This window comes from Amphiprion ocellaris, chromosome 15 (assembly GCF_022539595.1).
Source record: "Amphiprion ocellaris isolate individual 3 ecotype Okinawa chromosome 15, ASM2253959v1, whole genome shotgun sequence".
NCBI lineage: Eukaryota > Metazoa > Chordata > Actinopteri > Pomacentridae > Amphiprion > Amphiprion ocellaris.
The window spans coordinates 4,162,109-4,174,608 of record NC_072780.1 but is presented as its reverse complement, the minus strand read 5'-3'; the positions used below and the strand labels follow the sequence as shown (position 1 = coordinate 4,174,608).

General features: G+C 40.0%; 1 protein-coding gene across 2 annotated transcripts in view; it reads left to right on the top strand.

The window, feature by feature from the left end:
- Positions 1-11,579, top strand: part of LOC129350751 (DNA-directed RNA polymerase III subunit RPC1-like) — a 13,299-nt gene extending 1,720 nt beyond the window's left edge. Inside the window, exons 2-7 of one of the 2 annotated variants that reach the window (XR_008604248.1) lie at positions 2,410-2,541; positions 5,276-8,764; positions 8,908-9,178; positions 9,322-9,592; positions 9,782-9,924; positions 11,028-11,579. Coding sequence is in view for 1 of the 2 variants with exons in the window: in XM_055018248.1 (XP_054874223.1) it covers positions 2,410-2,541; positions 5,276-5,371 (228 nt within the window). In the remaining variant the exon portion in view is untranslated. Of the gene's footprint in view, positions 1-2,409; positions 2,542-5,275; positions 8,765-8,907; positions 9,179-9,321; positions 9,593-9,781; positions 9,925-11,027 lie in introns of those variants that run through there. The other variant, XM_055018248.1, reaches the window with a different exon arrangement.
- The last annotated feature ends 921 nt before the right edge of the window (positions 11,580-12,500 follow it).

Genomic DNA, 12,500 nt, shown 5'->3' with positions numbered 1-12,500 from the left:
AAATAAATTGCTATCATATTACAATTCTGCATAATGCACAGTGGAGAATCACAGTGATATTGTAATAATTGAAGGTATTTTTCTGCTGTTCTATCAAAAGTTGTCAGGAGAGGCAAAGAATTCTAAACTAAATAGTTACAGAGAAGAGGGGGAGAAATAAACTGATTTCAGAATGACGGAATGAGGTCTATAACGAATGAAACACAGGTTTCAGGTAGTTTAGCTCCGCCCACTAAGACTGTCTCCGCCTGTCTTCTCTAACGTCCGCAGTTGAGACATAAACTCTGACTTGGTGACACTCAGACTCCCACTGGACTTTCCATTCAATTTACACATTTCTTCATATATGTATAAACACACACACACACACACACACACACACACACAGAGAAAACTACCAGAAATACATATATATATATATATATATATATATATATATATATATAATATGACCAACATATGACAAAAAAACTACCAGAAATATGAATAAAATGACCAAAATATGAGATGAAACTACCATAAATATGAACAAAATGACCAAAATATGAGCTAAAACTACCAGAAATATGTACAAAATGACCAAAATACGATTGGTTGATAATGTATCAGTGTTATTATTGATTATTGATGGGTTGCAGGGACAGAGATTTGTGTCTGAGTCTCTGCTGCCATCTACTGGTCCATCAACAACATGACTTTTCCCAGATTTAATCCCAGAGTCCTGACTTGTTAGTAGAATGATGAAGAGGTCAGAGGTCACAGCATGCAGTGTAAAAGTTCCAGAGAAGACATTAACAGCAGATTGTGAATTTGTAATAGTTCCAGCCCCAGCCCGAGTGTTCATTTGTTTGCATCTATTGTACTACAGCTAATGTATAACAGCTCAATTTTTAGTGATGTATTTGAGCCAATGTATTATACCTATCGTGGGGCGGCTGTGGCTCAGGTGGTAGAGCGGGTCGTCCAATGATCGAAAGGTCGGCGTTTCGATTCCCGCTCTGTCCTAGTCACGTGCTGTTGTGTCCTTGGGCAAGACACTTTACCCACCTGGCCTCCAATGCTGCTACTCACACTGGAGTATGAATGCGTGTGAATGCTGGTGGTGGTCGGAGGGGCCGCAGGCGCAGATTGTCAGCCACGCTTCCGTCAGTCTGCCCCAGGGCAGCTGTGGCTACAAACGTAGTTTACCACCGCCGAGTGAGAATGTGTGAGTGAATGAATAATAATAATATAAATCTTCTTGGAATCGTCCACTTCCTGTTTGTCAAAGTGGCCTTCTACCTGGACAGGTTTTGTTGGAGCTCATGGAACAAACATTTTGGGTAAGTGCATTTTAATATGGATGGATGACACTGAATTAGAGTCTGTTTTAATGAGACTGAGTTAAGATGTGTAGCTCTGTCATTAAATAGTAAATTATTTCTCAGAATTCACAGAGAAAAGTCTGAAATGTTTGCTAGGTTAGCATCCCACATGTTCTTTGGCTCAGCTAAAGCTAACTCTCTCCAACTTCTGGATCTCTTGAGTTGCTTGTTGTTAAAATATCTTGCTAGAGGTGCTGAAGCTCAGAAAGTCTGAGATGTTTGTTCAAAATAAGCTCATTCTCAAGTCTGATCTGAACTGTCCTCTTTTGTTTGAACTTTCCCTGAACTTAGGAGTTAATGACAGAGCAGCACATCCAGACTCAGTCTCATTTATGTAGAGATTAAACTTCAGTGTCATTCATTGATGTTAAAGTGCAGTTTTTCAAATGTTTGTTGCACATGCTCCCGACCAAACCAGTCCAGGTGGAAGACGATGTGAAGAGAAAGCTCCAGAGGATGAATATCACACATTTACATTGGAAATTAATGTCCTTTAATTAGACATTGTCATGCAAAAGTTGGATTTCCCCTTAATGATGTTCAAATCTTTGTTGAGTGTTTTGTTGATGTTGGTTTCTAAATGTTTTTTGACACTCGGCCCCAAAGATTAAAACCTTTTACGGCTCACAAGCTGCAACAAGTCACACATTATCAACTATCTTTCTGACTAAACTAAACATCATGAATGTAAATCTTTTTGTTTTTTATGACAGTAAACTGAATATATTTGGGTTTGACATTTTATAAACCATAACAAGAAATGAATTAGTGGAGAAAACAATCAACTGATTAATGGCCAAAGAAAATGTGTTTTCCAACATATATGGCTGAATTACTCCAACATTACAAGATACATACAGTTTTAATTCAATTTATTTATATAACACCAATTAGAGGTCAAATTGTCTCAAGACACTTTATTTTTATAGTAAGAAATTTAAACCTCTTGACTAATCCAATTTATATATTTATATTCTACCCAACATCCTGGACTAATGTCAGAATGTTTTTTCTTCTTTACAAGCTGCTCTGTGTCTTTGTTCAGGTTGAGAGGACTTTGGGTATTGAGGCTGCAAGATCCACCATCATCAGTGAGATTCAGTACACCATGGTCAACCACGGAATGAGCATCGACCGGCGTCACGTCATGCTTCTTGCTGATCTTATGTCCTATAAGGTACGAAACATTGCTCTCTCTCCCTGTGTGCGTTCATGAGTGTGTGTGTGTGTGTGTGTGTGTGCGCGCACACACACTCACTACCGGTCAAAAGTTTTAGAACACCTAAATGTTTCCAGTTCTGTATTGGAAAGTATGCATGTTCATGTCTCATTGTACTCTGAAATGAAAGCATAGAACACATAAACAAATGATGTTCAAAAAAAAAAACCTATTTAGAAACCAAAATGTATTCTAAACTATTGACTCATCAAAGTAGCCGCCTTTGCCAGATACAACAGCTGAACACACTCGTGGCATTCTTTCCACAATAGAAATCAAATATTCTTCAGAAAGTTCTTCCCAACCCTGTTGCAGAAGTTCCCATAAATGTGTGGCACTTGTAGGTTGTTTTACTTTCACTCTTCTGTCCAATTCATCCCAAACCAGCTCCGTGGGGTTGAAAGTCTGGAGACTGTGCTGACACTCCACGTTTTCAAGCTCATCGTCTGGTTCTTTGTTCCTAAAGTAGTTCTGGCAGAGCGTGGACTGATGTTCTGGGTCATTATCTTGCTGTAGGATAAACCCCTGACCAGAGGGTTCTGCATGGTGCTGCAGAATGCTGTGGTAGCTGTTTAGGTTAGGGATGTGGAAAACAGATCCTTTGATAATGACTGGACTGAAAAGTAGGCATTTAAAGGAGAGCATGGTCACCGTTCTGGAGGAACGGTGCCCCCGACAAATCCATGGACAGAGTTATTGCATCTGTCAAACAAATGCCTCTCTCTGCTTCAACTGCTGCACGTCGTGTCCACGTCTTGGCAGAGCATGTCCAGCCAGCTGTCATTGACGGGATCAAGGAAGCCAAATACATTTCGCTGGCTATTGATGAGTCCACTGACAACACGGATATTTCACAGTTGTGCGTTTTTGTCAGATACTTTGATGGCAAAGATTTCCGAGAGGAGCTGCTGGCATTGCTTCCGCTGGAGGACAACACCACAATTCTCCACAAACGCTGTGAAAATGATGCCGTTGGACGAGGCGTCCATTCAGAGCGAGCTGGCTGAAATCCAGGCTGCTCTCCATGGTGCTGAAAGCCTGAGCGCATTCTGGATGTCTTGTCCCGAGGACTATGGCACATTGAAGACGCTGGCTATGTATGTGCTCACCATGTTGGGTTCAACCTACACCTGCGAGGCTGCGTTCTCCAAGATGAACTCGACAAAAACACACGAGAGGAACCGACTGTCAAACCAGTCTTTGGAGGACTGTTTGCGCATAAGTCTGACAGCGGCCAAGCCTGATGTGAAAAAGTTGGTGTCAGAGGCGAAATGTAACTTCAGCCATTAAGCAGTGTGAGGAGCCCATTTCAGCCTTGTGATCTGAAATCGCTATAGCCCACTTAACGTTTTATTTGATGTGCGAACATTATTTGTGACCTGTTTTGTTCTGGTACCAGGGTTAGTATTTATTTACCATGCTATTTTAAGTTATGCCAGTTGGTTTTTCCTCCTTTTTTTGTCATGAGAAGTCTACTAGTTTGAAGCTTGTTGTTGAGACTTTGAAATAAAAACCTAATGTTAAGTAAGGGCATGAGGAAAAGTTATGTTAATAAAAGGAACTGTGTGAAACAATAAATGTTAAACAGTGCAGCGAGTCTGTCCTCATTTCGGAATGTAGCCTAAATAGAGTCATAAATGGTGGGGATTACTGATAGTTAAGAGTCTCAGTTATTGTTGTTTTCAGTTGCTTTAATAGTGTGGACCACATGATATTTTCTCTTTGATCCTCACAATTTTGGAATCCAGTCGGGGGCCGGATTGGACGGTTCGGCGGGCCGGAGTCGGCCCGCGGGCCGCCAGTTGATGATCACTGCTCTATATAGTTGGCCCTCCTATTGCTTTTGGGGTCAGTTTGACTCCATTCAATCTTTAAAGTCTCTAAATAAATGATTGACGTTTTTTTTTTTTCTTCATATTTAATGACGTTTCTTAATTTGATGAGGACGACTGGGTAAACATAAAATGAACATGATGATATGTTTACAATGTCCTGTACACATATTATACGCATCGGTGTCCTTTGTTTTAGCTGTATAAAAGAGCTATCAACATTTTACACACATTTGTGTTGGTTATTTTGGATGATATTGAGGTCAGCACAATATGCACTTCTATAATCTTCCAAATGCTTCAAGGCCCTGCTGTAACACCCGTATGGCTCAACGTGTTACGCGGGTGACGCATGTACAGAGCTGGCCCCCGACGCAGCGGCCCGGGTTCGATTCCCGCTCGCGGCCCTTTGCTGCATGTCTTCCCCCAACTCTTCTCCCCTGTTTCCTGTCTCTATCTCACTGTGCCTAAATAAAGCCGATAAAAGGCCCAAAAAATAGCGTAAAAAAAAAAAAAGATTTGAATTTACTTTTGTAAATTTTACTTTGTTGTTAGTAAGTTGCTGCCACTTACAGCAGTGTTGACAGGCTTTTTTGAGAAAATGCAGTCATAGTCTGTTCATCACACCCGTGTTTAATTTGAATAAAGGATAAAAGAAGCACTGTAATGCTTTGTATTTCTTGTTCCCATTTTACGCTCTGAACATAATGAACCATGATCTCAAAGCTGAGTGTGTGTGTGCCCAACAGTGATTTTTGTGTACTGCTACACCCTTACCTCTTCCTGTGTAATTCAGTAGCATTTGCCATTTATTGTCCTCTTGCACTGCTGTGACTGACACTTTGTTTTTTGCTCCATAGGACCAGACCTGCTGGGATCTGTACAGATGTCTCGATGAGGGTGGGAGTGGTTTCAGTAAAGGAGAGCTGGATCAGTCTACAAACACATTGTTGTAACCAGTGTGGGAAATCTTTCAGGCAGTCAAGTTATTTGAAACGTCATATGCTCATCCACACGGAAGAAATTAGTTTTTTACTGTGATATTTCCTCATGTTTGACAAAGTGGTTATTATCTTAACTGTGAAATAAAAGCCCTCCTTAAACATTATTTAATCTAGTCTCTTTTTCAAAAGAGGCCTGAGAACAACAGACATTCCAATAAACTACCCTTAGTTAGTAAACTGAAACTAAATATTAACTATATATATATAAACTATTGTAACCAAAACCTCCACTGCCATATTAGAACAGGATATGCTTTTATTTCTAAAACATTGCCAATGATTTTGACAAATCATTCTGTGGTTTTATTTGAGAAAGTTGTTGCCCCAGCATTGTCCTACAGGGGGCAGTTGTTTTAAAACTACATTTGTCTTCCATGTGTCACCATTTGCTTGCATATTTCATAAACATCACAATCACTAATTTCCAACTCTATACTGATGATATTTTCCTGGTTTTCTTAGCTGGCAGGAGATGAATTTTTGCATCCCTACCCTGATTGTCATTATCGAGGCTCGCTTTTTTCCCTAACATTCTCCCACAACGGGAGTGTTTGACCTTTAAAGTCACGGTTTCTTCTACTGACCGGCACCTTTGTGATTAATCCTTGCAGCTCTACTGCATGATCTACTGTTTGCTTTACCCCGTTAGTCATTCTCTAATAACACTGCAGTTTCTGCTGCTGCCGGTTTTCAACAAATTCCAGGAGAAGAACATACATTACTCCCATTCACGTCTCCCTGTGATTTACTATTGATTTAGCTGATTTAGCTTTAAAGCACAGCATGCTCCCCTTCTGTCTTCCGTCAGGCTCTGCTAAGCCTCCTGCTGCTGAAGCTTCTTACCTGAGCATTGGTTTGGAAAAATAAGTAAATAAAGTCCAAGGACTCACCTATGTGGGCCCCTCAAAATTTTTCATTATCACTCCCTGTTTTGCCTCTACAATTTTTTTGTCATGTTTTTTAACGGTTTATTCAGTGTTATTGTATAACTTTGTTTTTCAAAGCGGTGTCAATGTTTTAAAGCTTTATACCCATGGGAGATGACTTTTAATGTGTTTTTCATCCCACCAAATAGAGGTGGGATATTTGTATGCATTGCACTTATCAGCCAGGAATAGAGCTAAAGATGAAATAACCCAGGTTTGACTCCTCTGTCAGTAAAAAGTATTTTTCTGTACAAACTGTCTCTTTTTTTTTTTTTTTTTTTTTAAAGTTATTTTTTTGGCCTTTTTATCGGATAGGTGCAGTGAGAGAGAGACAGGAAATGGGAGAAGAGTCAGGGAAGACATGCAACAAAGGGCCGCGAGCGGGAATCGAACCCGGGCCAGCTGCGTCGGGGACCAGCGCCTGTATATGGGTTGCCCGCTCAACGCGTTGCGCTATACGAGCGCCCTCGAGCTGTCTCTTAATGTTAAATGAATGCATTTAAATTGCATATGAACTGTTCCATCAGTCGCTTTGGTTTGACATCAAACAAACAGTTTATTGGCATTTCAAAATGAATGCATCCCCTTCCATTTGACAAACAAAGGAAGTTTTTCTCTCAGCAAAATATAGGCTTTGTTATTATAATAATAATAATAATAATAATAATAATAATAATAATAATAATAATAATAATAATAATAATGATCAACCCAAGAGCTGAATAACAGGTGGAGAAGGATTTAACAATGCAGAAAAATCTACAAAAAGAAACAAAAACAAAAAAACCAAGGAGGACAAGCACAAATTCTTTGGACTTGCTTGGTAACCAACTACAGAGCAGGTGGTGGGATAGTAGGCTGAAGCCTGGAGGCTGAAATCACCAAAATGTGGGCAGAAAAAAACACATGCGCTGAAAGCTATCCAGACCTTGTGACGGGGACATACTTAACGTAATTCAAAAAACTAACAAAAACAAGGAGTGAGCTAGAATAACAGAAATGTTAGCATGCTATTCTAATGTAGCAAGCTACAGGACCGATTCAGGGCATTAACTTACTGTTTACATGCTGCCAACAACATGGACTGCACTCACATTTTGCTGAATGATTTTGTGGAGGTCGATCAGAACAATTTGATGCCTCATCTCATTTCCCAGTTTGTACGTCCGCAATCTGAGGAGTCAAGGCAACAGGCATTTCATTTAAATGAGACATCTTTGCCCTGGAGCTGTTGTTTTAATGTGGCATCAGTTAAACACAACGCAGCTGCATCATCTGTCTATTGTTTTGCTATAATATACCCCTGTTATACATTATACTATTTTAAGATCCCTGTCAGGAGCAGAAAAGTGTTCATGATAACTTACAATACATACTTACTCATAATTCAATTCACAATGTGGCAACATGTAACAAGAACGTACAGATGATATCCTTTCATTATTTAGCAAACACTGGCGGTGAAGGATAAAAGGCACAACATACAAAAGAGTACTATACAAACAAAGAGTGACAAGTATTCTGGTGAGATGAGCCTAGAGCCAGAAGTAGTGTGCATGATAACTGTCTTCCATTCAGTTAAGTGTTGGGTTGAATATGAAAAGGCTGTTGTAGGAGTATGTTTTGTTCAGCTTATTAAAACTCATCTTGGTCAAACACACATACAGCTCTCAGGCTTTTCTGCCTATTTCTTGCATTGTTTTAACTCCTGATTCCATTTGAATATAAAGATAACAGCACGATCTCTAGGTTTAAACTAATCTACACTGATTCTTTTTTTTTTTTTTTTTTTTAAAGGCTTTTTGCTGTCTAAAACGGGGAGGAAGTAGCTCAAGGGACATTCAGATTTGTTAATGAAGAGTTATTGGAGTCTTAATTCATTCTGTTTTGTTAATGAAATGAGTAAGAAACCACATTTTCAGAGATTTGAGAACTGATAGGACTGATTATAGAGTTGAATCTGTGAAATCAAATCTTTCAATACTCAGCCTTGTTTTATCATCCTGTTTAATAAAGCTTTAAGTCTGTTGTTTTTAGACTTTCATAGTAAATGACTCCTTAAGTGTTTCACCTTTTTCTCCTGCTGGTTTTTTTTCTTCTTTGCATTTAGCCACACTTTAATCTGTGATTAAAACTTTCTACTGTGTCTCTCTGCTTCCTGACTGTTCCACCTGCCTGCAGTCTGATTGCAGCAATGAGAATCAGCTGCCGTAATTGGCTCACACCAGTCGCCTGTTTGCAATTCCACCTCCCAGCATATAAGCCAGCTCTGTCATTCCCTCCCTGCTCCACCACGGAGTCGCATATCCTGCGTCAGCTCATGACCACCAGAGCTTCTTGGACACGACTCTGCCCTCGTAGCCCTGCCAGTTCCTGTATGGGTTTCCTACCTACCCCTTCAGCTGAGTTTCTTCCCGTTGTAAGTATCCGGTTTTGATGGATTAGTTTAGGTTATTCATTTATGGTTTTCTTAAATTTCCCCTCTGTTGTTAGTTTAGAGTCTTTGTTGAATTTTGTAGCCTTCTCTGTTTTCCTAATCAGATTTTGCTTGTCCGCTTTCAGCCCTTCCTCCCTGACCGTTCCACCTGCCTGCGGTCTGATTGCAGCAATGAGAATCAGCTGCCGTAATTGGCTCACACCAGTCGCCTGTTTGCAATTCCACCTCCCAGCATATAAGCCAGCTCTGTCATTCACTCCCTGCTCCACCATGGACTTGCATATCCTGCGTCAGCTCATGACCACCAGAGCTTCTTGGACACGACTCTGCCCTCGTAGCCCTGCCAGTTCCTGTATGGGTTTCCTACCTACCCCTTCAGCTGAGTTTCTTCCCGTTGTAAGTATCCGGTTTTGATGGATTAGTTTAGGTTATTCATTTATGGTTTTCTTAAATTTCCCCTCTGTTGTTAGTTTAGAGTCTTTGTTGAATTTTGTAGCCTTCTCTGTTTTCCTAATCAGATTTTGCTTGTCCGCTTTCAGCCCTTCCTCCCTGACTGTTCCACCTGCCTGCGGTCTGATTGCAGCAATGAGAATCAGCTGCCGTAATTGGCTCACACCAGTCGCCTGTTTGCAATTCCACCTCCCAGCATATAAGCCAGCTCTGTCATTCACTCTCTGCTCCACCATGGACTTGCATATCCTGCATCAACTCATGACCACCAGAGCTTCTTGGACACGATGCTGCCCTTGTACCCCTGCCAGTTCTTGTTTGGGTTTCCTACCTACCCCTTCAGCTGAGTTTCTTCCTGTGGTAAGTATCCAGTTTTGATGGATTAGTTTAGGTTATTCATGTATAAATCCTCATAAACGTTTAAAACCCACACAGGTGAATTTCCTCATGGATAAAATGCAATGCTTCATATATATGCACTAGTGTGTGGCTTTCAGCTTTCTATACTTCAACACATTTTTTTTTTTTTTTGATGTTTTCCTCCCCCAGACCATGTGCTACAAAGCATTACCGGGTAACAAATACACCTGATGAAGATCAGAAATATTCAAGCAGAAACCTTCAGCTTCCACGAAGGTGGAAATCATTCTGCCATGAAGACCTAACAACCTTCAAAGACAATTTGAAAATGGGTAAGAAATGAAAGCACACACTGTTTAGTCTAGACCATCATTTGTGCTGACATCTGTGCTTTTAGATTCTATCAAGACGGGGGGGGGGGGGGGGACTGATAAAAGTGTAGTCTGCGTAAAATACATCACCTGCTTAAGCGTGACTGGCTGGATTTTGAACTGACCTACTGATAAATGTTTCAAAGGTGACGCGGACCTTCCTGGAGGATGTTGCACAAGGAGTTTTGTGATTGTTGCCACATTCTGGTGTCGACTCCACTCCATTCCACTTGACTCCATTTGACTGCACTGATTGCCTTTTGTATTTATAGATCATCGTGAGAAATCGCAAGAATCGATTTTTTTTTTTTTTTTTTTAATGTTTTGTACAAGTTTGTTGTCAATAAAAACAAAAACCTTTATTGAAAAAATTGTTTGGATTGTAAACTATTGTCACAGGAAGAACGTCAGTCGCTGCAACTTGTTTCTGTTATTGTTGCAGGAAGAACGTCGGGTGCTGCAACTTGGTTCTCTGTCATTGTTGCAGGAAGAACGTCAGTCGCTGCAACTTGTTTCTGTTATTGTTGCAGGAAGAACGTCAGTCGCTGCAACTTGTTTCTCTGTTATTGTTGCAGGAAGAACGTCAGTCGCTGCAACTTGTTTCTGTTATTGTTGCAGGAAGAACGTCGGGTGCTGCAACTTGGTTCTCTGTTATTGTTGCAGGAAGAACGTCAGTTGCTGCAACTTGTTTCTCTGTTATTGTTGCAGGAAGAACGTCAGTCGCTGCAACTTATTTCTGTTATTGTTGCAGGAAGAACGTCGGGTGCTGCAACTTGCTTCTCTGTTATTGTTGCAGGAAGAACGTCAGTCGCTGCAACTTGTTTCTCTGTTATTGTTGCAGGAAGAACGTCAGTCGCTGCAACTTGTTTTCTCTGTTATTGTTGCAGGAAGAACGTCAGTCGCTGCAACTTGTTTCTGTTATTGTTGCAGGAAGAACGTCAGTCGCTGCAACTTGTTTTTCTGTTATTGTTGCAGGAAGACGTCAGTCGCTGCAACTTGTTTGTCTGTTATTGTTGCAGGAAGAACGTCAGTCACTGCAACGTGTTTCTCTGTTATTGTTGCAGGAAGAAGTGCTGCGTCACTCTGCGAAGCGCTGCGTCACTCTGCGAAGCGCTGCTCAACTCAACTCAACTCAACTCAACTCAACTCAACTCAACTCAACTCAACTCAACTCAACTCAACTCAACTCAACTCAACTCAACTCAACTCAACTCAACTCAACTCAACTCAACTCAACTCAACTCAACTCAACTCAACTCAACTCAACTCAACTCAACTCAACTCAACTCAACTCAACTCAACTCAACTCAACTCAACTCAACTCAACTCAGACCGACAAATTCTTCAATGGAAACTCAGTGGTAAACTAAGAATCACTAGACAAGGAGCGCCTGTATAGCTCAGCATGTTAAGTGACTGACCCGTGTACGGGGGCTGGTTGCAGCTGGCCCAGGTTCGATTCCCGCTTGTGGCCATTTGCTACATGTATTCTCCCCGTGTCCTGTCTCTCACTGCAACTGTCTGATAAAAAAAAGGCCAACAAAAACATTTTTCAAAAAGAATTGCTAGACAAACCATCAATACCACTGCCTTTCCATGTTAAAACTTGCCACAGTCTAACAATATTAAAAATCATTTGTTGACTACAAATGCTCACCTGATTTTATTTTTGTCTACAAACAAGTAACCTGAAGTGCAATTAATACCAGTGTTTCATTTACTAAGAAAGTCTCTTCCCATCACACTCAAAAGTGTTCCTGCAAGAATCACAAACTATGTTCCACATCTAAACCTACTTTTCTAATGTAAGCTTGTTCAAAAAAATGATTTAATTATGGGGTGCCTCAAACTCCTAGCAGCGATTAATTTTGAACTAGGAATACTAACATTATCAGTGAAACATACAGCAGAAAGTATAGCTCTTTTATCAATTAACATCTTCAATTTAAATAATGATGCACTGCATTTTACAAAATATTTTGCTCTCCTATTGATAGGCACACCTTGTAATATATTTCACTCATTTTACCAATTGATCTTCTTTTTCTATTTATCCTGCCCTCAATTTACTCTGTACAAGTTTCATTTTCTCATGATGAAACAAAAATAAATTAGTTATTTATATAATTTCCTTAAACTACAGAGGTTAAAAGTTTAACACTAGTTTATTTACTACAGAGGCATTACTTTATTTAATATAGTTAACTTTTAACATTATCATTCATTTAAATCCACAGCAGCGGAAATTTTCCTTTCTCAGTATTGAGCACAGCAATACCAAACCATTACATGCTGAAGTCGTATCAAAGAAAAGATCCATTTTATTTAAAAAAAATTTTTTTTGAATTGATCCCTTTCCTTTTTAATACTGTTCATATTAGATTTTCTATAGAGGAATGTTAAACTCTACACTTTACTAAGTTGAAAACATTCCATTCTACTCATTAGCTCCTATGTGCTCTGCAGTCTCTGGCCCAGTGTCTCATTCTCCTACATTTCCACCATCGTCTGCATTTCTGCTCTGTTCAGGAAACGGC